Source organism: Dromaius novaehollandiae, chromosome 1 (assembly GCF_036370855.1).
Source record: "Dromaius novaehollandiae isolate bDroNov1 chromosome 1, bDroNov1.hap1, whole genome shotgun sequence".
NCBI classification, from domain to species: domain Eukaryota; kingdom Metazoa; phylum Chordata; class Aves; order Casuariiformes; family Dromaiidae; genus Dromaius; species Dromaius novaehollandiae.
Genome location: NC_088098.1, coordinates 40,506,648 through 40,531,349, shown reverse-complemented (window position 1 = coordinate 40,531,349; position 24,702 = coordinate 40,506,648). Strand labels below are relative to the sequence as shown.

Below are 24,702 nucleotides of genomic sequence, written 5' to 3'. Positions count from 1 at the left end.
AACAAGCAGAAGATGAGGCTGAGCTTTTGACCGTGATCTATGTGTATTTACGAGTTCATGCTGTTTGTGGTGGAAAAGGCAGGTTAAGTAGTACATCTTTTCATCCTGCTCATTCATTTCCATTTCTGTTGCAGTTTACTCTTCTTTCAGTTGTAATGGCCCAACTGCTTGTGGGGCCAAGCTGTAAGAAGATCTATGTTAATCCACTATCCATGACTCTTGACTGGTTTTGTTACCTTGGTAATCATAACATGGGGTTATACCTTTATGTGGCGTAGTGGTAAAACTTCAAATAGTTGGGTGAGCTGTACAGCTGGAAAGCTGTCCTCATGTTGCTACTTCCAGTAATAGCAACCATGCAGATTACATGGGGAAAAATGTCGTGTAGCCTACACAACATGTAGGTTAAACAAGCCACAGTGACCATGTGTCAAACCTGTGAACTCTGAATCAAGACAGTTTTTTCCCCTTAAAAATAGGTACTGTATACTATTACCAGGGACAATGTTTAAGTCAAAAAAAAAAAAAGCTAGTTTGAATAATATTCCACATTAGTATGTGTTTTAGATGAATGCTTCAGTGTTTGGGCACGTATTTCGCTGATTTGAATTGCTGAGATTTTAGTTCTGTGACAATTTAAGCTTTTGCTCGTCAGGGCTGCTTTGGACCTTCGCTTCTGCCCGCGTTGCTTACGCTGGCTGCGGCCCTCGTCTGATCCTGTAGTTAGCTAGACCAAGGCATACAAAAGGCCGCTCACTTTCAACAGGGTTAGCTTTCTGTTAATAAATGACCCTGCCATGGCTTGCTGGCGTCAGGGAGAGCAGGGCAGAGGACGGGAAGAAGCCCGTGGGTAGGAGTGGGAAAGAGCTGGACTATGGCAGCACTGATACAGGGTAATTTAAACTGTCGCGGAGCCTCAGCCCTGGTCTGTCATGTTGTTAAAATCGTCAGGAATCTTGGGGGAGGGAGAACAGTCTTGTTTTCTTGGCTGTTTAAAGCTCTTGCAGGGGGCATGTGAAAATAAAAAAAATAGAAAGTAAAAATAAAATCCAAGTAATGAAGTTACTTAAATGTCCAAATAAAGTTTGGCTTAACTTTTGGGTGAAAGTTCAGTTCTTGTTTTATCTGGAGAGGCTTTCCTTTCTTTAAATTGTCTAGTGCTTTTATACAGTTGGTCGTAGATATGCAGAGAGACTTTTTAGTTTTACATTATTTTTATAGTTTTTGAGAGACTTTTGGATTCCTTGCTCTTCCAGATCTACAGATAAGAGTCATAGAATGCGGGGAAAAAAAGAAGGATTTTAAATTGTTCGGGAACAGAAAGTAATGTTATATATCCTAAAGCCTTCTACTAATTTTTGTGTCTTTCAGTGCAGGTGCTAAAAGGTTAATAGCCAGCCTATCACTTCTGTTGTATCAAGAGATTTTTTTCTAACCTAAAGCAATGTTAACTTCCATTTAAGGAAGAATGTCTGCAGGAGCCAGTGGTATTTACTAACTGCGCCTGTGAAAACATTCCTTTTCACCCTCAGATGCTCACTCAGCCTTCTGTTTTCCAAGTGACATTGTTACGGGCTTTAGCTTGTAGTCTGAGAAATTAAAAGCACATTTTAATAACATGAATAGCAGAATCCTCAGTCTCACTTCTCCTCTGGTACTTCTTCACTTGCTTTCCCCCGCTTGGGTTTGAGTACAAGTGTAGCAATGGCTGGGGGGGGGAGGGGGGGGTCTGTTTTTTTTTTTTCCTTTTCTGTCTACAATATGAACTCCCCTACTGTAGCTTTATTTTATCGCTGAAAGTTTTCTGCCATTAAGATCCTTAAAACAGACTTTTTTGCTAATTTAAAATATCACCTGTCTGTGGTATGTTGCTGCATGAGATGAATTCAGCTCTGAATCCCATCTCCGGTGTTGTCAACTCATGCTAATTCTCCTCCCCCTCTGCAGTCAGACTGAATTGACTTCAGGGTTTTGACACATGAATGGCTTAGGGCTTTTCCATGGTAACTGTGTGAATGCTCTTACCCCATGGTACCTACAGGATATGTAAAACTGTTTACCTTTCTTTCACTGGGGGATGGTAAAACTTGAATTACCTTGTGTTTACCACAGATTGGTCTACAGAAAACAATGCATGTGAGCAGTTACCATGGAGAAAATGATGCACAGTGATTTGCATATCAGCCTTAACCTCGTGCGCTCTTTATACTCAATAGAAAAAAATGGGGGAAGGGGGGAAGGGTGTCATGGTCGTTTTATTCTGTGCTTCAGCAGCTGAGACCCTCACCAATAAAGTACTGAGTAGTGCCCAATTATGGTTCACAGATTCGTTTCAGTATGTAGTAAATGTTTAGCTTTTGTTGAGCATCTTTAATTGATAGATTTCTGAGTACTTCAGAAAAGAGGACTTTACCCTTTATTCCTACTTTGCGGTTGAGGAATACGTATATGATTGGTGTTTTGAATCAAAATAACAAATGCCTTGTAAGCTGAAATCCTGATGATTTGCTTAAGCGGTCTGGCCTGAAAAGGTAGACTGTTGACATGCAGACAAGTCCTCAGTTGCTGATGACCTGGCAAAGACTTAATGCTATGTTGTATACTAGTAACCTACCACTGTACACCTGAAAAATAAAAACTGCATCGGTCACTCAACTAATTGGAAAAAAAATCCTAATGTAAAATTGCTTTTTTTGCACAAACTTCTTTGCACTTGCAAATATGAGCTTTTATTTATTTATCTAACATCTTTTCTTTGCTTTATTTGGAATCTTATTCTGGTTTGATTTGCTGTAGAAATACCATAGCACTCTCATGTAATGAGTTACGGTAGTGTAAGGTTCCAGTGAGTGCGGTTTTGAATTTTGATGTGACTCAGTCCTCTCCTTAGTCTCCCATACTACATTTCTTCACTCTTAGATTGATTTGTTTGTGTGTCTGTGCATGTTCTCTGGTCTGAGGTCACCATATGCAAATGCTGCTGCTGTACTAAATTGCTTGAACCTGCTCGTACTGTTTTGTGGGCCTGAAGTGTGCACATTGAGTGCTCTTGAGTGGTGGGTGGAGTCTTGTCTGTCTGCATGGTCCCACTCTGGAGTCCTGGTTTTCTTATCTTCTGGGAAGAGGGGTATGTCCAGCTCTGTCTTAGTCCTGGTAACCAAAATGTAAAGATTCTTCATGAGTGCTCCAGGGGAAACTAGATTACTCTGAAAGTGGCGGAAAGATTAAGCAAAAGTATAACGTGTAGTTTTGCTTCTCAGAGCAATAGGAACAGAAGTGTCCTTTGCTGCTTGCTTATTCTTGCTGATCTTAGTCTCACTTCATTGCATAGCTCCAAGCATTAGCTATTTTTTTTTCTATTATTCTTTCCACTGCTCTTTCTGTCCTCCCACACTTTCTCTGCCTCGTTCTGTCCCTAAATCAATACTACGGTTCCCTGAGTTCCTCATGGCCTTTGAATGGGAAGAGTCAAAGGCCTGCTGAGCTAGTTCAATGTTGGCTGCACAGGTGGAAGGCTAACTGAACTGCCTTATTTTGTTTATCTGTTGAATTACTTGGCAGCTAATCTGCATCTTTTACCGTTACCAAACTGCTAATTTTCAAAAAATGTGTGCAACTTTTGTAACTTTGAGATATCAAGCTATTATTAATATTAATGCTATTTGCAAGACCCCTCCCTCTGGCATAGGTGAATTCAAAGAACATATGGGGACAAAGGAAATGTGATTTCTGAGCCCTGTTTTCATAAGATGCTGGGATGCAAATATCGGTGACAGAAGACCTTTGTTCTGTTAGGACATGGGATTGCACTGTGAGAACCTGGATTGAGTTTCCATCAGGAGCGTTGCATTTCCATTGGTATGAGCATTTATACAAAGAAGCTGTCTGCAACCCCTAAGGAAGAGGTCTTCCTTCCAAATTGCAGAGCTCAAGTGTGATCTGAGAGCTGTAAGGTGGGAACCAGCTTGACAGTATCATTGTTAGGGTTAACTTGTAGGTATAAGGTGCTTTCCCAAGAAATAGTTCCAATATTGACTGCAGCAGAAACTTTTAAATGGTTGTGGTCTTATCTGGGTATTGCTATCTTAGCAGATGTGTGCAGTATAGATGTGCTTTGTCTACCTGCGTGGCTTTCATCAGTATTTTCTTTCTATTCTGATGTCAGTGCCAGGAGCTTTGAAAGTGTTTGTTTATTGCCCTTAAAGTCAAATCTCGCAGTTATTGTCCCGCAGTTATTGTCCAACTCTTTAATGGGCTTTTTCTGTATTTCCTCTCCCTTTCTGCTCCACAGCTAAGTGTGGAATCCTTATATATGTCCATGTAAAATAGCTACTTGTAGTACGACTCAAAAGGAAACAACGGAGAGAGCAGAAAAACTAGTTGGTATTTTTATCAGTTTTTCTAAGGATTCAAGAGGTCTCACTCCCAAATTAGAAACTCAGTACAGCTCTCAAAAAAGTATTATGCAGAAGTTTACTTTCTCCTTTGAGTTTGTTTGTGGCTCTAAATCTTTTGTGATGACTTGTCAATATTCACTTCATTGTCGGCAGCCTATTTGGCTTTCATTAGAAAGACCAGTCCCACATCCACTGTGTGTAGACATAGAATGAAATTCAGTTGGGTAGAAAAAGAAAACTGAGCATTAGCCCATTAAGCCAGAGAGAAACCTATGAAAGCACTGTGCTTCATTTTTAAAAAGCAGTTTTAAACACAACTTGATATTCAGTGAATAACCTGTTTGATCTGCTTTCAAACCATTCCTCAAATGCTGGTCTCATCTTTCTTATTTCTTTTTAGAAGTACTGTATTTAAGTAAGGGAAGAAAACAGGAATAGAAATGTTCTATATTCCTGTGTCATATTAAAAGGAAAACTTCTATTTTGAAGACAGTATGCTAATCTTCTCCAAGATTTGTTTCTCCCATTGCTCTTCTGGCTTTAAAGAGAAGGGTACTTCATGTGCTTCGTCTGTATTTACATGAAGATACGTATTTCTCTGTTTTGGACCATTGTTTCCATTTGCTTAGCTTTGGCAGAAGTGCACAGCAATGGAAGGCAGCAAGACGGTGGTTGCTGACACTGGAACTCAGTCTGACTAGTCTTTGAGTGGCTTTTGTTTACCTGTTGCTCCAGTGAATAAACTGCTCCAGTTTCAGACTGTTTCTGTTATCTCTAATACCAGTGAAGCTCAACAGGAGCAAGTTTTAGAGGAGAAATACTGTAGGTGGGCACTGAGTCTATAGAAGCTTATGATGCTAATTTAAGACTTTCTTTTTAAATATATCCAGGAAAAGTTTTCCTCCCAATTCTTGAAACCTTTAACTGTTGCCAAAGTGCAGTGTTTCTTCACATGTATGGCATGATGCAAATTGTGAAATGTTCCTTCCATGAATGGCACAAACATCCTTAACATTTCTCTTCCTCCTGGCCTTAACAAGCAAAGATTTGCCTGGTTTCTTCTGCTCAGCCACTCATTTGACATCATCATGTTAGGTAGGATGCATCATCTGAGCATGTTGTTCAGGAGGCTAAGACGGTTTTGGTGATTGACTCCACTTCAGAACAAAAATTATGATTTTTTTGTTTGTTTGTTCTGGTTTGTGTGTTTTTGGGAACATTCCCATAACTCTTAGATTTGTGTATTCAATGCAAATAGTGTTTCCTGGGTACAGAATACAGTCTGCACTAATTTCATATCAGTCACAGATGTAAACTAGCAGCAGCAAACAGAAAATGTGATGGTAGGTGTGTTGTCAGAGCAAGGATTTTTAGAACATGTAGGTAAGAAGAGCAGTGTGCAGAATTTCAAAAAGGAGGTGGGTGTTTAATTTTGCTCCCCTAGCATTTAGAGCTCTGCTATATTTGAAGTTTTGGCCCTGAAGTACTGGAGGTGATGCAGAGTGGGACTGTCCCCTCATCATATGCTTCAGAAAGAGGAGGATTTGGCTGCTTTTCCCTTAGCCTCTTCATTTTCTGTTGGCATGGATATATATGTGTGTGTGTGTGTGTGTGTGTGTGTGTGTGTGTGTATGTATTTAAGTGCAGAGCATTGATGCTTTTTCTTTGGGTAAGTGACAGACCTACATCTGTTCATATAATAATTTCCTCATGGAATGGGCATCAGCAGTTTGATTTTTATGTATGGAGATCTCGAGTCAATTCTGTTGTTTGGTACTTCCTTTCTTAGATGGTGATCCATCTGAAAAGACCCAACATGGTCATTTTGTATGTTTCTGTTAAATAGTTTGGTGTTTGATAGCTTGCAAATCCATATTTTCTTCTTTACTTTGTTTGAAAATATGAATTTAAAATTCATATTTTCTTCTGTTATATTCTTCTCTTTTCTAGAAAGATTTAAATAATGGTAGATAACTTGTTTTTTCTGGTTTCTCTTGTATTGCTGGCATTTTACTCAGTGACTTAATATTAATATCAAGTACTAAGTAGTTAAATTGTGCATTTCCACCAATCATTCATGACAAGCCTTGCAATAAAGGATTTTTTGGTGTTTAGTTGAAGTTAAACAGCTGACTTTAGAACTCATTCTTGTGGTATGTTTGAAGACAGTAGTGGCCAAACAGTGTATTTTGCTGAATAACAAACTGCAAATATAGCTGCTTTTTGTTTGTATAATGCAGGGATAATTGACGTTTTGGTGTTGATGTAATTGATGTTTTTTTTAAAGGTTTAAAGAATTCCAAATACTTTGTTATTTTGCTCTAAGACAGACAAGTCAGTTTTTTTCTTTTTTTTCCTGAAACATTTCTAAGCACATTTTAAATGTACTCTGTTGAAAAAAAAAATACCAATTATATTTACTCTGCACTGTAAGTATAAAAAGTGTGCACTTCTAAGTTCTTATCTTGGGTGAGAAAAGGATAGCGTTCAAGTGAGCTGTAGACTTATAACCCCAAATCCGAGTTCTGAACAGCAGGACTTGCATCTCACTCTCCTGTAAGTGATGTTTGGCTTTTTGGTTTACTTTGCTGGCAGCACAGGCAGGACGAGAGCATCCTACAGCAGCCGTCAGCTGTGTCCTGGCCTGCCTGCTGCTCACTGACCCGCTGCTGCTGTCGGGTCCCTTTTGATCATAGATACCAAAGATTCCCATCTTTCATCTTTTTCTGCGTTAAAAATCCACACTTGTGATCATGCTAATTGTTGATGTTGGAAAGCTTCGTTTGGATACGTAGACTTTTAAAAGTGCAAAACGATCATTCAGATAAACTGTTTGGGTTTTGTGTCCTTTTTTGGACTCTCTTAATGTGAGAATTAAGGCTGTGTACTGGTAATAAAATAAAATCTTCCACTAGGTAATCTGTATCCACAAAATGGTTTCTAGGTTTTAATTTGGTTCTGTGACTAACACAGCCCTTTCCACCTCTCTAAGGGGGTTTTTCAACTTGTAAAGGAGAGCAAGCTAGACCGTATGAAAGGCTTGTGTAGTGAAAAATAAGTAATTTTTCCACTTATATTGTTCTAATAAGAACTACTTTATATTGCTGCAAACCTGTTATACTTAAATATTTGGGGCACTTGTTTGGACATTATAATAGAAGTGTGATTAAAAAAAATACTGTTTCTGAAGGGGAAAGGTACCATCGGTTTGGGATTTTCACTTGTTTTGTGTGGTGTATGTGTTTTGGGGAGGGTGATTATGGAAAGCTTTGGTACTGTACCTGTTCAAAGTCCCTTCCAAGCATGTAGGAAGACAGTATTTAACAGATACCAGAGGCATGTATGATAACGACAGAAACATTTGGTTCTGGTGCTGCACTAAGAAAAGTGAGTATAAAGAAAAAGTGTGTAAAATAGTCTTCCTGTATTTGTAGATAACGTTATGTTTTTCTGAATGGTCAGTTGAGGAATAAATGATGTTGATTCCCAAAATGCATTTCATTGTAGTTAATTGCTTGCTGAAATTTTTTCAGAATAAGAAGAAATTCTTACACAGTACCTTGTCCTGTTTTTTTACTATGGAAGTTTCTCAGAATTTTTAAATTTAGTAGAAACCGCAGCACTTCTCCATTATTTTGAATGTTATCAAGCTGTGATAGTGTGTTTTAAAAGTTTGCTACGTGCAGAAATGTCCTTGCTATAAAATTGATTTTTTAAATTGTTCTAAGCAGTTTGAGGGCAGGGGAGAGAAATCAATGTTTATATCTTCTCCTAAATTGTCAACATGTTTAAGAAGCTAAAGAAATATCAAAATAACTAGTGGTGCTTATGTTGTGGAGATGTTCCTATTTATTGCTCAGATGTGATGTTGAACACAAAGTGATCGCGTTTGACTGGAAGTGCAAATCTGCTCGTACATCCTGCTTTACTGGTTAAATATGCCATTATCGCAAGGGCTCATCATCGTTCTCCAAAAGCTGAAGGCTACCATCCCCAGGCTGCTGCAAAATTGCATCTGTTTCAAGCAAAATCCACAGGGCTGATTAAAACTGTTGAAACTAACGTGACTGATTTTCTCAAGATACGAATTGGGAAGCTCTTTGATCTCTGCATTGCCCGTAGAACTGCGAGGCAAAGCCAAGTGGATGGAGGGAAGGGGGTGGTGATGTTTTGAACGAGCAGAATTTTCTTGTGGAGCGAGTAGCTGCGTCGCAGCATTTAGAAACTGATCTTTTGTGTTTAGCAATACTGCTTGCTTTTATGGAAACGATGCCCTCCCTGCCCCCCTTTTTTTTCTTAGCAATGCACAAATATTTATAGGAAGCGACCCAGTGAATCATTAAAAATGTTCTTTATACAATGTCTCCTTAAACTGCCGGCTGATGGTGTGCTGGAATGTCGGGATATCTTTGTGGCTGTTTTCTTCATCATTCCGATTCTTTTGAAAGCATCTTATTCCACTTGTATTTTCCATATTAGAGGTTTACAGAAAAATGTTTATACTGTAGCTTCAAACATTTCCTGAAATGCTAGAAAACCTAAAGAATTTCTGTGGATTCCTTATATTAAGATCAGATGTGGGAATGTCACATTGAATATCTGCTGTACAACAACTCAGCTGATTTTAATGGCAAATAAGGATCCGAAGTGGTATGTGCCTAGCAGCAAAATAAAAGAGCAGGGGGAAGGGAATAGACAGGGAGAATTATGTAATATGTCAGGATTACACCTCAGTGGTTACAAGTCCATTTCTGTGATGCTGCTGATGGAGAAAAATAATTATCCTATTTGTATTTTTTTCAATGACATGAAACTAGTTGATGAAGCAGAGTGGTGTATTTGAGAGAAGGCTGGAACATAAGCAAAGCAATAGTCCATCTGATTGAAACGTCATATGGGTTGAGGCAGTTTCAGCTGTAGGGAAACCTGAACAAAACATTTTTTAAAGTATGTAACAACACTTTCTACATTTTACATTTTTAAACAATATTTAAAATTTGCCAGTTGAAACTTGTCTCTTCATTGATTTTTATTACTCTAAAAGTCAGCGCTATAATTTAAATAGTGTTAAGATTACTAATTAACTGAAGTTGTTGGAGCACAGTATAACAGGTTATTGAATGTAAAGTGTCGTTTTGCATATTGGAAGCAATATTTCATTATGAGTCAAAGAAATGTGGAGTTCTGTATTAAGGTTAATGGTTATTAAAACAAAAATCTTATGATAACTTTAATAATAAGTTGTAAAATCTTAAAATTCCTTAATTATCATAATGTTAACTTGTCCTCAGCTAGCATTTCATGGAGCTTGTTTAAATTTGTGGGGGGGCGGGGGGGGGAAGGAACATTTTCATTTGGGAAACCACAGAAGGTTTTGACAGGTACTGCTCCAGTGGTGTAAATGGGAGGGGGAGCAAGCCCCCATAATTTTCACAGCAGAGGTTTTGTCCTCTGAATTAGGCTTACTTGAACTGTCTAGCCCTGTTCCTTGGTTGGGAAGAAAGCTGGTAAGTAATAATTGTTTGGGGCTTTAATACCTTTTGATGGCATTGATTGTCAGTCCTCTGTGCTCTTTGGCCTTCTTGAGAATAGGAGAGAGGGTGGGAACACATATCCCTGAACAAATCCCTACCTGAAAATGTTCGGTTAAATTTTACAGCTGGAAATCTCATATCAGATAATGACATTTCATACCTGTCCAAAACTGCCAAGTACATAAGTAGCAGGTGGTCTTATATTAAAAGACAGAAAATTCTTCTTCTCAGACCTAGCAGTAGTCAGAGAAAAAATATTTCTGTGAAATGTCTGTGGTCTGTAGAAAATGTATGAACGTGTGTTTCTGAAGGAGAGAATTTGTGAATTAAGAAGCACCTTGCTTACTTATTTCTTAACAAGATGATTTTTTTGTACCTACAGTGTTGATCTTTGAGCTTTACACTTTCCTCTAAAGATGCTGAAGCTTGGAAATGCAAAGCTTATTTGAAGTCTCTGAAGATTGTTGCTCTCTACTTTTTCCAGTCAGTTTTCTCCTAAATTTATTAGAGGTTGCTCTTCCCAACTCTTGTCTAACTGTATCTTTCCCTTGAGTGTATCTGGGATCTTTGTTCTCTTGTGTGGACATCTTGGAGACTGGAAGAACGATCCACAAGTTTTTCCGTTTTTCTAATAGAATATCATTCATCCCCTGCATGACGTTAATTTTTGTGAGCTATCTTTTGTGAGCCTCATAGTTCTTTTAGAAAAAGTCTGGCTTCCTAAGAGCCAAAGATAACTCCACTTCTTCTTGCGGTAGAGGCTTAGATTTGCAATTTTTGTTTTGTTGCTTCAGAATGGGTTACTAGGATAATGAGATAAATTAGGATACAAAGCCAGTGTATGTTACCAAATTTTTTAACCTTTACAGTGTGTAAAAGATGGAGGATATTGGTTTAAAGATAGGCTTCTAGAATGGGCTGTTACAGTATTTAAACTCTCCTTTAATAATGCATCTGAGAGAACCAAATGAAATATTTTTGATTTATTATTTTTTATTTGAAATTATCACTTCTTGAAAAGGTTTTTGAATGTATTGAATGTATTGAATGCGAATGTCCACCTATAATACTCTTTCATTGTGCCTTTTCTTAGAGATAAAAGTAGACAGTTACACAGTGATTGCATTAAAAAGTTAATTAAAATAGACTGGTGAAATTGCACTAGGATTTTGCTATGGGTAGTGCTGTAGAGAATTTAAATAGCCCTTATTCGGGTAATTTGAGTTTGCTTTCATAAACATAAACCTTTCTATTTTGCCAGTTTTCCAGCACTTCTGTTACCATAGTATTTGGTCTGGAGCAGCCATTTGTTAGTTTTTTATATGCTAGTGTGTTTTTTAGTCAGTAAATAACACTTTTTCTTTTTCCAAAACAGTGTATTCCAGTGCTCTCATACACTTGTGACAATTTTTGTGTCCTCTGGATAAGATGGTGCTAAAGATTGTCAGTATCAAAGCCCCAGAATATTGATTTTCTTTTTTTTTTTTTTCTTTTTTGTGTGTTAGAAACTTCTATTGAAATCCTTTGGCGTTCATCTTCATTCTGTTATAGCCCTGTAGAACAGGGTGATTTACCTTCTCTACTTCTCAAGCTGTTGTGTGTTCATCTAGCAGCTTTTTCTAATGTCTTAGTCTAACTTGAGGTTAGTTCCCCATGTTTTTTGTAACTAGGCCTCACACATACTGTTTTCAAGCAGAGTGCTAGCAAACAGCTTGTAATGTTAGGGGCAAATTTTTTTGAATCGTTGTGTCTGCTTCAAGTCGGTCTTCGAAATACAAGATTGTAGTTTTTCCTTTCTGTAGTATATATTAAACTAATAAAACAAGATACATAGCTGACTTTGTCTAAAGGTAGCTGAGCCCTCACGGATATACACCCTGGCCTCAGCCTGGCTTTGAGCTAACACAGGTGCAGTGTTGTGCAATTTATTTATTTATTTTGCTCTGTCTCTCACATGTCACTGCTTTAGAAATGTAATCCTTTTGAATCAAATATTTCAGTAAATCTGATACAAAACATTTATGATGAAAAACCAGTAAGTTCTACATTAGTGTAAATTATTAGTAATTAGTGAGACAGTTCAGCTAATTTAAAAATGACTAATTTTAAATAGTAGATTTTCAAAGACAGAAACCAAAAATAACAAAAGAAAATTAAGGTGGATGATTCAAGTAGATGCTTGCATCTTAGCAAATGCCACTGTGTCAAAAAAGGTCAGCTATCAAGTTAAGAGTACACTTAACTTTCTTCCTTTCTGTGCTTCCTCGAATTCTATTACGTAGAGCTAAAAATATTGGTTATGACAAATGGGATTGCCCTGCGATCTTAGATCTTAGAATGAAATGGGACCTTAGAATCATTTAAAATGGAAGGGACCTTGGGTGTGATGCAGGCTCTTGATCTGAGTTCAGTACTAAGGCTGCTCTGAGCATGTTGCTCAGGGCTTTGTCCGGCTGGATCTTGGTTTGATTATTTCTTTTTTTGTGATTAAGAAAAAGCAAGTAGCTGTCAGACTTTATTCTTGTACCTGAAGTTAGCAGTAACCATTGGAAAACAAACATTTAATTAAACTTTTCTGAGATATAACATTAATCTTTGGAAATATTAATTTACTGATATATGAATTTTATGAAATATGTGAAGCATGCAAAGTAAAATACAAATGCAGTTTTGTAACTGAATATTTTTGGTTTTAGAGCCTAGATGAATATGAAGATGATGAAGCAGGACAGAAGGAACGAAAGAGGGAGGATGCTATCACCCAACAGAATACAATACAAAATGAGAGTTCCAGTGCAGATGCAGCTGGCTCGTACTTGCTACAGGTGAGATCTTGCTTCTTTTGATATATATTACTCATTTTTTAAACTCTTGCTGCTGCCTTCTTTGTACTTCTTAACAGTGGGTTATATACTATATGGAAACAAACATGAAAATTGGGAGTTGTCACATTACTAAAATAAAAAACGGAGTCTGAGGCTCCGTACCACATACTCAACATTACAGAGACCTAGTTCTGATAACAGAGCTGTCTGTTTCTATAGAGTTTTTGAAGATAAAGGTATTGAGGTTCACAAAACACTGGTTTGATGAGAGGAAGAGAGGCCCCTTGGAGATTGAAGTGAAAAATATCCTTGGATTTAGAGTATTCAGTTGGAAGTAAACTTTTAATAGCTTTTTCAAATCAGGATCCCTAGAATTTGGAATAGTCAGCTAGTGACTGCCTTGCCAGTATGATTACTGGTGCTTTCCCAGCATCCTATATAGATTTTGTAGGTAGGAGAAGTAAAGTTAACTTCTTCCAAGTAGTATTCTGCTACTTTAATTATGTCATTCTTCATTCTCCTCCCCACAGTCACTTGTCTCATCCATTGTGCATCTTTCAGCTTCTGCAGATAATAAAACAAAGACCTTAGAAACAAATGTCTTTTTTATCTACAGTCCTGACTTGTACCCTTCTGCATGCTACCAGTGGCGAATGTTCTGTCTCTTTCCTTTCATGCCCTCTTTCTCCTTAGCTGGTCTTAGTTCTTACTCTCTTCTGTTACCTACAGGCATGTACAAACACAGCTGTATGTGTTGGATCACAGATGTATCTAGCCTCACATCTTGGCTGTGACACAGATGCCTAGGGAGAAAAGTATAGGAACAGGGCAAGCACATAGTGATACTTTCTATACCGTCAGTGGGATGTCCTGAACCAGAGTGGGCATTACTGAATTTAACGAGTTTGGATGCACTTTGTTTTGGAAATTTGGCCACTCTCTTACGTATTTATGTAAGCATTTAACGGTCAGACAAGCCTATGGCAAAAAATTCTAAAGCTTCATTTTTGAGTCAGACCTGTCATTTGCCACCTATTTCCATGCGATTTCACCAAGGTCTTCCACAGGAAAAGACAGGGAATGACTGCTTCCTCTTTATGTAATTGTGAGTGCCATAGGGAAGAGAGAGATATATAGGAAAGCTCCTCTCAACTGGCTCTTATCCAGACTGAAGAATTCTATTTTATTTAGTTGTTTGTTTTACAGAAGACGTTCAATTACATTCCATACTTTTTTCCAGTTTGATTATGTTTTATTTGGGATGAGGAAACAGAACTGAAGAGATTCAGATCAGCATGTAGCTATAGAGCAGTATAATGGTGTTTTCTGTTCTGTTTTCTGTTTTTTTTTTCTCCCTGACAATTCCTGATATTCTGTTTGCCTGTTTGTCTCCTGCTGAGAACTATATTGACTTTTTTTGATCTATTACAACTTCAGCATCTTGGGGTTATACCTGAATGATAATAGGCAATGCATAGGCTGATGCATGTGAAATTTAGATGTATTTTTACCTTTGTGTCTCACTTTTGTGTTACTATATTTCATCTCCCATTTCACCTCCCAGCCTCTCCCAATAGAGAAGTCCTGCATATCTTCACAGTCAATTCTCCTCTTTTCTGTTCTGAATAGTATTTGTGGACATTCTCATCCCCATTATTTACCCACCCTTTTCCACATCTCTATGAATATTTTGAAAAACACAGGTTCCAGGAGAATTTCCTGTGGAACTCTTTTGGGTGACCTCCATTCACTGCAAAAATGAACCATTAAGTCCTACCTGTTATTTCTTGGCTTTTCACCAGTTATTTATCCATGGAAAGACTGTCGTCTTATCTCAGTACAACTTAATTTCTTTAAGAAGCTTTGGGGAATGCCTATTAGAAGTTCAATAGACTATCAACCAAATTTTTCATCTGCATATTTTTTTGATTTAGAGAGCGGTATTAGATTTGTGAAGTGTGACTTTATTTTACAAATGCCCTAGCGACTCTTCCCCACTATATGGTGTGTATTCACTAATTCTCTTCTTCAGGCTTACTAGTATCACTTTATTCAGTATACTTGTCAAGCTTACTGGCCTTATAGTTTTCTCGTCTACCCTAGAAACTTTTTAGAGATAGTGATGTTTAGCCACTGGAAAATCCTCTGGTACTAGGGCAGTTTTGAGTGAGATACTGTATACAATCTGACAATATACAGTAGTTTAGCTATTACATTGTTCAACAGCTTCAGTAGTTCCATCAGAGCTCAGGGAGTAAATACCTTCTAATTCTGCCAACTTGCTGCTGTTCATCTGTGGATTTGTTCTTCTAATCCACACTTCTGTTTGAAACAGATCCTTTGATGAGTCTTCCATAAAGAAGTGCTGTGATGTGGGTCCAAGTCTTCCCAAGTTTTTCCATGGAAGCACCAATGAAAATATTTATGCAGAGACCATAGCAGAGAAATTGTCCTTTGAGTGCTTCTCTAATAACTTGATCATGTATTGTCTTTACAGATTCTCTGGCACGTTTCCTTATTCTAAATTTTTTCATACATTTTGCACATTGTTTGTCCAACTCTTTCTTGCCTGCCTTTTGTGTTCACTCTGTTTCCACTTTTTTGACAAATATTCCAAAAGTTGTCGCTTTCAGTTTCCCCTACTGCTATTATTGCATAATGCTTTGGCTATGTTTCCATGTCCCTGTTTTTTCATCCATATTTTCCATTCTTCTTGACCAGCAATCTCAGTTTCTGTTTATCAGGCTCTCTGTATTAATCTTATCCCACACAGTTCCAAGTTTGTCACCTCTGCATTCAAACAGGCACTACTTCTTCTTTGTTGACAGGGCCCAGCAGGGGTGTCTGTCACAGACAATACAGAAGACAGAGTCCCAGTCCTTGGATCTGGCAGAGTCCCAGGCTGGCACATGTACAGAACAGATGGAACCTTAGAAAGTTGTAGCTGCTAAGATTTAATCAGTTTATTACTGACTCTCTCAACTCTGTTTTTGTTAGAAGTCTTACAACTTGTCCAAATTTGAACAGAGTTTGACAGCAGTGTTGTTAGTTTCATGTTGATTCTGCTTTGTGCAACAATGCGACAATTAAGTCTAATTCTATTCTTAAAAGTAGAATTTATATTTTAGATCTAAGACTTCAATTCTAGTTGTCATTGACCAATATTAATTCTAGTTCTAGCTATTAAGCAAAATAAATATATTTCTGCAATCTCAGATGTGTTCGATGACTTGTCCGTTCTCTTGTCATTTATAAAATTTGTAAATACATGATGACTGTGAAGTTTATATGGGAAACAAAGTTAATAGTGTCTTTGTGATTGACAGACAAGTACACTGAATAATGTTCTGTTTTCAATCCTTGATTAACCTGATCTTCCAGTTTTATTTTAGTTTTATCAGATGATGCTGTTCTTCTTCTAGCTCTCATGGGTGAAATGCATAATTCTTGAAAGCATCTTTGAGAGGCTGACTCTTTGAAGTCCTTGATCCAAAGTACAGAGATATAAGATTTGTGAAGACTAGATCTAAAAATGTACCAGAGACTAGAGTATTTTTCAACAAGTAGAACTATTTTGGCTAAAATCTGCATCTCGATTTTTACTGTATTGAGAAATATAGAAGATGATAGGTCTGGCAACATTATAAACACTGTAAAACAAGTATAATAAGAAGTGTCATGTAACCTCAACAAAAGGCTGTGTGGAAGGGCCCACCTCACTAGGTGGATCAGAACCAAATCCACAGTTACAAACAGTCCCAAACACTGAAAAAGTGTTACATTTGGTTCTTAATTCCTTGCTTTATTTTTTCTCCTAATTTTAATGCTCTAATTCAGAGATTCTCAGCTTGTCAGTCACAGTGCTGTGGAAAACTCACTGATGTGTTACAGGGATGCAGACTAGGAGTGATAAGTTATATGTAATGACGTTTAAAACTCTTACAAATAAGCTGAAATTTAGTAATGCTAAGGACAAGACGTAACTTTAACTAGGAATCCATGGAGTCTAGCAATTATGTAGACCCATCGCTTGATGGAGATGGTAAAATTGAAAATAATGCAGAAATATTTGATAGAAAAGCTTTCTTGCAGCTGGACAGAAATGATGTTACATTCTGGCTAATGAACCACCATCTCTTTTCTTAGTTGAAGAAGGTGTTAATAACTACTACGAGCAAAGATAACTTGCATCAAAAAACCTACAAGATTTTGCTGAAAACATGATTAGCCTATTGAAGACTTTTTAAAAAAAGTATCTTGGAAGACTTGCCAAATTCAAGAATGTGGAAGATACTAATGTTGTGCTAGTACTCAAAAACAATAAGCATGTGTAAGGCCCCACATTTCGGAGCAAAGAATTTAAGTTCCAGTGATACCATGGGCAACAGCCTCCTGAGATTCAGTGCTCCAGGGAAGATTTTAAGAGACAAAGTGGGCAAGTATGTGCGTTTCTTGGTACAATTCTGTGGCAAGAAGGGCTAACATGGCATCTATGTCATGGTAGAAGTGATATCTGAGCATGATACCCTGTTGTGGTGTCTGTATTTCTTTGTGTGGTGTTTTTGGACAATTGGAGAGTGAATTGGGAAAGGCCGAGAAGGTATCTCCAAAGCTAAAATAAAGCCTTGCAGTGGGAGAGGCATGCGTATATATATTTTTTTTTTTTTAGTTAAGAAATAAACACAAGTATTGAATCGACTCTGGCTGTAGTGATCTGCAGAGGGATGAAACATGATAGGGTTTTCTCTAGTAAGAAAAATGAGATAAAAAAGCATTCCTAAAGCAAATCAAGCTCAACTTAAAAAAAAAAAAAAAGAAAAAAAAAAAGAAAAGAAAAAGCGTGCCTCCGCCCTCCTTTTTTTTTTTTTTTTTCTTTTTTTTACTTGTAGGATAATCTGTCAGTGCATGAAATTGGATGGATAAATGTATAGATTTTCCATCCCTTATAAGCCTTCAAATCAAGACTAGCTGTTTTTCTGGAAAAGATGCCATAATCATACACAACTTTCAGTCTCAATACACTGGTAGTAGATTGAAATCCTTTGCTTCATGTTATCTTACCTTCTTTTCTGCTTTCTCATTTTATTTCCAATGTCTGTGAATGCCAGTTGCTGTGGTAGGCACTGTATGAACACAGAGCAGAGAACTTCATTTGCTCCAAACAGCTTGACATTTAAGTGTAAGATATGGGAATAGCTGAATAAATATGTACAGACAGGAACACCAAGAAAAAATAAGACATTTGAGGTCTTCAGAGATATTTTAGACATGGGGATAGGATTTATTGTATTCTAGAAGTGATTATAAAGGTGTTTCACTGGGTCAGATGTAGATATCTAAAATAAGGCAAATGAAATTCTTTCCTTGCAGTCTTTCTTCCCTAGCAGACTTGTACCAAACATGTCAGAGTGCTTTTTGCTACCACAGTATTTGAAAATAGATATCAGATTAGAGATGGCATGAGATATCAAATTTTGTGCCTGTGAACATGAAAAGGGGAAGCTCTGAGTCCCTTAGATAATGAGCTTCAACCTTTACAAAATAAATACTCTGAATCCTTCGAGAGAAAGGTAATGATTTAGAAAAATCAGAATAATTTAGAGTGTTTTGCTGTAAAATGAGACTGCCCATCTTTCTTACTGTCTCACAAAGTAGCAAAAGTTGTCCGTCCTAATTAAGAAACTGCAGATCATAGCTGTCACAGTTACCAATACCTTCTGGGTCTGGAATGGCTGACAAAGATCTCTCTATGGTGATCTGCTAGAAACCTGCTATAGGGGTTGTACTGCTGCAGTTGTACTGCTGGCCTGAAACTGGCAGGGGAATTTTGCACCTCAGAAACTCTGAAGCCTGGGACTCCAATGGGAGACGGGACTCACTCTTTCTGTTAAGCTGTACTCACTGCTTTTCTATACCTGTTTGTGTATTATAAAGTGCTGCGGAGCCCAGGAACTTATTGAAGACCTCTGGGCTCTTTACATAGAAATTAGTAAACAGTCATCTTGTCCTAGTCATAGGTTTCTTTTTATATATGCAATTGCAGTTGGCATTTCTTGGAGTTTCTGTATTGCTCTTAGCTTCTGCAGCAACAGTAATTGTGTAACAAAGAAATCTTATGATTTTGAATCTCATCAAATGCTTTTATACAGGATTCAAAATCAGAAGATGCTTTTGAGACACTTAAACATCCACACTGCATCACAGTCAGCAACTCTAAACAGATTTGCAACACCAAATTTTCTTTTTATTTGTAGCATTGAACCTTGTGTTTATTGATATACTATATGTTGTTTCACATTTCCTGAAATAAATTCAAAATATGTGTATTATTAGGCTAAAGCTTGACCCTAGTACAGAATTCCTGTGGAGCTGTCAATCCAAGACACCACAGGGAAAAATCGATCTAGTTGTCGTCTCACAACACTGATGTGCATGGAGAGTAGCATTGCTACCTCTTGGGTTACTATTGCTCCTCCCTGTAGCAGCAACACGGTATTTTATATTCTCTGCAAAAACAAACACAAAAATAATGAGCTGGGTGGTTAGCTTGTGATAGATGTTTGGATAATTATTCTATTTAGTGTAGAAATTACCCAGTATCTTGAAAAGAGTCTTCCTCATTGTTTGAAGATGAGGATAGAATGAAATTCTTGTCTGCATAATCAGCATTTACCTCATGATATAACTGTAAAATTCCTCCACAGCAGACTGGGTTCATCTTAGTTAGCTTTTGTAGTGAACAGATTAGGTGACTGGTCAAGTCATCTGAGCTTGCTTTATTAGTGTGACTCTTTAGTTATGACTTGTATGTTTAGTCTTAACTCATACAAGAACATATGAAGATCAAAGGAAAAACAATTCTGATTTTTTTTAACCTTTAGTTTTGAATAAGTTTAACATTTCATTGAGACACTGCTGACAGTTTCCAAAAGGAGTGCAGTCTGAAGGTATTTCCACAGAAATACTGTGTTGCAGTGCTAGTTGGTTAAATACTATTCAGTACTTTACATGTGATCCAATATGTTGCAATTTTCTGAAGCAGCTGTGTACACCATTACAAAGCTGTAAATGTTTAATAGAGGCACTTTATAAGCTATGCTGAAAGCAGTAAATAAAATTAAGTTAGTGAATAAACATCTCTAGTGACTTTTTAGGTGTGTGAAAAACTGTTAGAAAGGCAGAGAACTGAAATGTTACGTGCATCTCTGTTAGGAAACAGGGCTGAAAACCTGCTTGCCACAAGCTTCCCCAGAGTTTTGTACTTGAATTTTACGCAAAGAATATGCTGACAGAAAAGCTTCTTAACTTGAATTGCAGTTTATACCTGGCTAGTTTGTGTTTATTGGCTTTTTATTTTGCACTGCAGCATAAAGCCATACAGCATCATTTTGCAAGTACTGTTATTATCCTAAGTATGTAGTAATGATACTCTCACCTATCTGACCACAGCTTTTCAAAGACATTTTGCTTCTAGCTTTCATGTAGTTCTGGCAAAGCAGAGAACTGTGTGCATGCGTTCAAGAGTAATAATTGATCTTTAATAAGTGTATTTTCACGATGTTACTTACTGTTAATTTCTGCCTATTGTGAAAATTCAGTCGTGCTACAGGGTACGCCCAAATGTATCAAGAAACTTTTCTTTTTTTTTCCAACATAGTACTCTTGAGACTTGAGATGCTCGGCCAAGTATTATTTTACATAAGAACGTGATTATAGTATTGGTATTGTTTAAAAAAGTAGAATATTAAAATACAGAAATATAGAAATTAGGATGAGCTGTGTTTAAATATCTAAAGTTGTATATAGTTCTTCAAAATCAGATTGTAGGCCTCTGACAGCTAACTTACTGGATATTATTGATCTTAGGTTTTCTGTGCCTCAGCTTCCTGTCTGTATAGTTGGGGAAAATTAACCTGACCCATCTCGCAGAGATGGTATGAAAACAGCCATTAGTATTCACAAAGCAGTTAGGCAGTAATAGTAAATATAATAGAAGAGCTCATAAGGAAATGAATTTTTATTATGTATCTAAACATATTCACATAAATTTGGGTTAAAAAGAATTAAAATTCAGTGTTGCTTAAATATTAAAGGATCATTTAATTATTTTCCTGTAACTGCATCTAAGGTAGGTCTCTTTATGTAGTGTTTTTAAAGTAAATTATAGCAGCTTTGTAGAATTTGCTGCAACATAGAGTTCGCAATGTGAATCAGGTGTTTCAGATGCTTAACTGAAATGCTTGGCGTGATTTGGAACACCCAAATTATTCCTGTGATCTGTATAAAGAAAATGTGGACACGGGAATGTGCTCTTTCCATGGTCATATATGATCATTGCCTCACATAAGTGTCTGTATTAGTATGGACATGTCCTCAGAGCGATGGAATGTTTTAATTGCAGTAGATGAGGCATGGTGGCCACTTTCGAAAAATAAGCAAAAGCAAAATATTGAACACTGCTCACTGAGTACCGTTCTGTCTTTGTGTTACACGTAAGCGATCTTGTGGAAAATATATCGTGCTGTCATGAAATCAAGATGCATGTAGTTCTAGGAATTTGAATGAAAGCTGCCAAGGTTATTAAAATTCTCCCACTTTCTAAATTGGTTGACTTTGCAGTTTTAGTATTCTTCTAATGCCTTTTGTCTATAACATTGGAGACTGAAAAAGAAAAACCCACACTGAAACTTTTAAAATAATCAATATGCTAACTTCTCTAAGTTTAGGAGTAATAATGTTGCATAGTGGGTCTTGGCTAATATATTTGGAGTCTTTAAAGACAATGAATTGTTTTGCAAAAAAGAAATTGCTAGGTTTTAGCTAATTTTTTTGTAATAGAAACTCATAGTTTTAAAACAGCGGAGTCCGGATCTCTCAGCAGGAAGGGCCATATAATAGACGTTGTGGTGGCAGCGTAAGGTGGCTGCCAAAATTCTCCTTCTGTCCTCTCACGTGAGCAGATTTAGTATGTGTATGTATATGTGTCGTGCTGCTGATCCGTGCTTGTCCAGCAAGTCTTACGTTCCCAAAAGATCTGCACATGCTCAGCAAATCTGCTTCTGCTGTATTGCACATGCACTACCTAATACTGCTGCTTTTGAAAAATGCTTACAAGTGAAATCACAGTCCCTTTTTCTCCTGAAAAATAAGGAAGCTGAGCACTGGCAGTTACTTCTGTGAGACCTAAGGGGAGCAGGTGACGGGGAGCAGGCTACAAGCCCAAGGATTTTTTTTGGCACGCCACTTGTAGCCCTGAGGCAGTAGGGTTGGACCTCTCCACCTTAAGTTATCTGACTTCTGCTTTTGTAGAGAAAAACTAATATGTTGTCATCAACATTCATCTTTATAATGATTGATCAGAGAGAGAAATCGTTCCATTTGTTTGTGGAAGGCTTGATTTATGTTCAGTGTCTAATGCTTGTCAGCATAACTTTGATTACCGTTGACAGACAAACTTTGCATTTCTTCAGAAAGAAATACCATATATATATATATTTATATATAATACAGTACTTCCATCTTAGATTCTCGCTTATATGTGTGAATTTCAGGAGTTTCAGCATGGTCTATTCTTTCAAGTACTTTTTAATCCTTGTAGGGACCAAATGAAAAGCAATGTGTGTATATTATGATTTTTTAGTTGTGGTTTCTCTAAGTTTGATTGTGAGCCTTCAATTAAGATTTTTTTTGTTTCTTTGTTATTATAATCATCATCTGCAGATGTTGCTGCTACTTACTCAGCTTGTATGAGTCCATTTGTTTCTTTTGCTGCTGAGTGCATGAAGGTGTGCTCCACACTTGCATAAGCTCGTGTCTTAGCTCGTGCTACATGAGTTTGGAGCTTTTACGTGGCCAGAAGGAATAGCAAGCAGTTTCTCAAATTCCCAGCTAATGTTTTGATCATCAGGGGCCTCATGTGAAGGAATTCATTTTCTTTCCCACGTGCTTTTCTTTTTGGACTGGCATCACTTTTAACTCTGGTAAATTGGATGCTAGTTTGAAAAGATTCTCTTATCTGCAAAGAGTAAAAAAGGAAATTCTGTCCAGCTGTCAAAAATGATGTGTAATCAAGTATCTCCTCCCAGTCTTCTCTTAAAATTCTTGAGTAAAAAAGGTGATTATGTAGTGATACACTGTGGCTGAGGTTTTTGTGGGAAGGAGAGTCCTCTGGCAAATACAAGTTTATTGAAAAGAAAAAGGAAGGACTTCCTTTCTTGCCATATCTGCTTGTACAAATAAATGACACAGCTTGACTGTTGTCAAAACCTTCTGTAAGATATAGTAATAGTATTGATTCTTGTGCTTTTCTGCCATCCTGTTCTAGAGAGAGAATTTTTGCTAATGCTGTTCTCATGCCAGGAGCAAGTGCGAAGCTGAGTTAATGGTGTTGTAAGTACAGGCAGGGGAGGGGGACGGGGTGGTCCTGGGAGCCTTGTCAGAAGCATTCGTGATACCAGTCAGTTTACTGTCAGCTTGAAGTTATTTGAGAGAAGATCCACTTAACGGAGTTGGGCAAAGTTTGTTTGCTGAAATCTGTGAAGAACTCTTTACGTGTGTATTGTGTAATTTATTACATAGTACTATAAGAAACTACATGGACCAGAAGCATCCCTGCTGAATGTCTCGTGTAAGGTGAGGGGAGAAAACTTAGTCTTGCAGAAAGATGGGCAAAAATTTACGCAACTCTACAGAAGTAGTCATAGCGATAGTTGCCAAAGCTTTCATAACATGAATCATGCCTTAATATTATTCTTAGTAAGCTACAGGATATCATTGTGGTAACTACTGATATGTGTTTCTGTGTTTAGATGCTGCATATCCGACTTACAAAGTGGGTTGAGGAAGGGGGAAGAAAGAATCTGTTTCCCTGTATGATTTAGTCTGGTGTAATAAATGTGATAGCTTAGAAGGTAGGAGGAAGCCAGAATTTAGTGTTGTTTGGCTACGTTTATACTGCTAAAAAGAACAGGACCTAACTGTGAGCTCAAACACTGCACTGCTGATTATGCCTATGGCTTAATTATTAGCAAGCTTTTCTGGCATGATTTTGGTTCATGCTGCCTAGTGTTCTCCTGTATCACCCCCGGGACTGTTCGTGGGATAATGTGCCATGAACGAGTCCTCGCAGGAGTATGGACATCAAAACACCAGGTTTGGTTGCCTGTGTAGTGCTCCTAGGACTTCACTGCAGCCTTTACATTCTCACAGCCAGCTGCCTGCCCTTATTCTGTAGTCAGGGGCACGCAGCACAGACCTTGGTTTCATGGTGTGAAAACACCACTTTGTGCACTGCAGCCCTCACGTTATTTCTGAAGCTTTTAGCTCACCAAAACAAAAACCAGAAAGGTTATTATTTCTTGAGGAGCACTACATGGAGCATGGAGGAGCCCCTGAGTCAAGCCCTTTGGAGTGTAGACATGGCCAGTCTGTGTCACCTGGCCTTGGAGCCAGAGAAGAGTCTCTGACTCATCTGCTTCCATTTACTTTTTTATCTGTAGACGCTGTCAGCCTCATTCTGCTGGTAAACTCACTGGCAAAAGCTTTTCCCGTCTCTTTTGTGGAGCTGAAGGATGGCTCACTATTTTTAGTTGGTTCCACTGAAGATGCAGTTGGTATCATCTTTAGTTATGTCTGTGTAGGACGTAGTTTGCAAAGCACTGTGTAGATAAGTCAGCAAGTAGCTCAATACTCTCTAAGATCAGGTTGAAAATGTTAAAATCCTGTGCAGAGTGTGAGATGAATCCCATCCCCCATATATTTGGGGAAATTGTATTTTGTCTTTTTGTGTGTCTGAACACACACAGTGTTTTGTGAGGTGGCTCTTTACATGGTACCACGCAGGATTTTTGTAGTTATGCTTGCTATAAATTACCTCAGCAAATTAGGTTTGTGCTTTCACTGTCACTGCGTCAACTGTAGGTTCGGTATCATGGCCTCACTCTTCGG

The 24,702-nt window shown here is 37.6% G+C and overlaps 1 protein-coding gene across 1 annotated transcript in view; it reads left to right on the top strand.

Annotated features, from left to right (window-relative positions):
- The window catches only part of PAWR (pro-apoptotic WT1 regulator), an 84,710-nt gene that overhangs the window by 28,694 nt on the left and 31,314 nt on the right, over positions 1-24,702 (top strand). Inside the window, exon 3 of the mRNA XM_064509485.1 lies at positions 12,628-12,756. Coding sequence (XP_064365555.1) covers positions 12,628-12,756 — 129 coding nt within the window. The remainder of the gene's footprint in view (positions 1-12,627; positions 12,757-24,702) is intronic.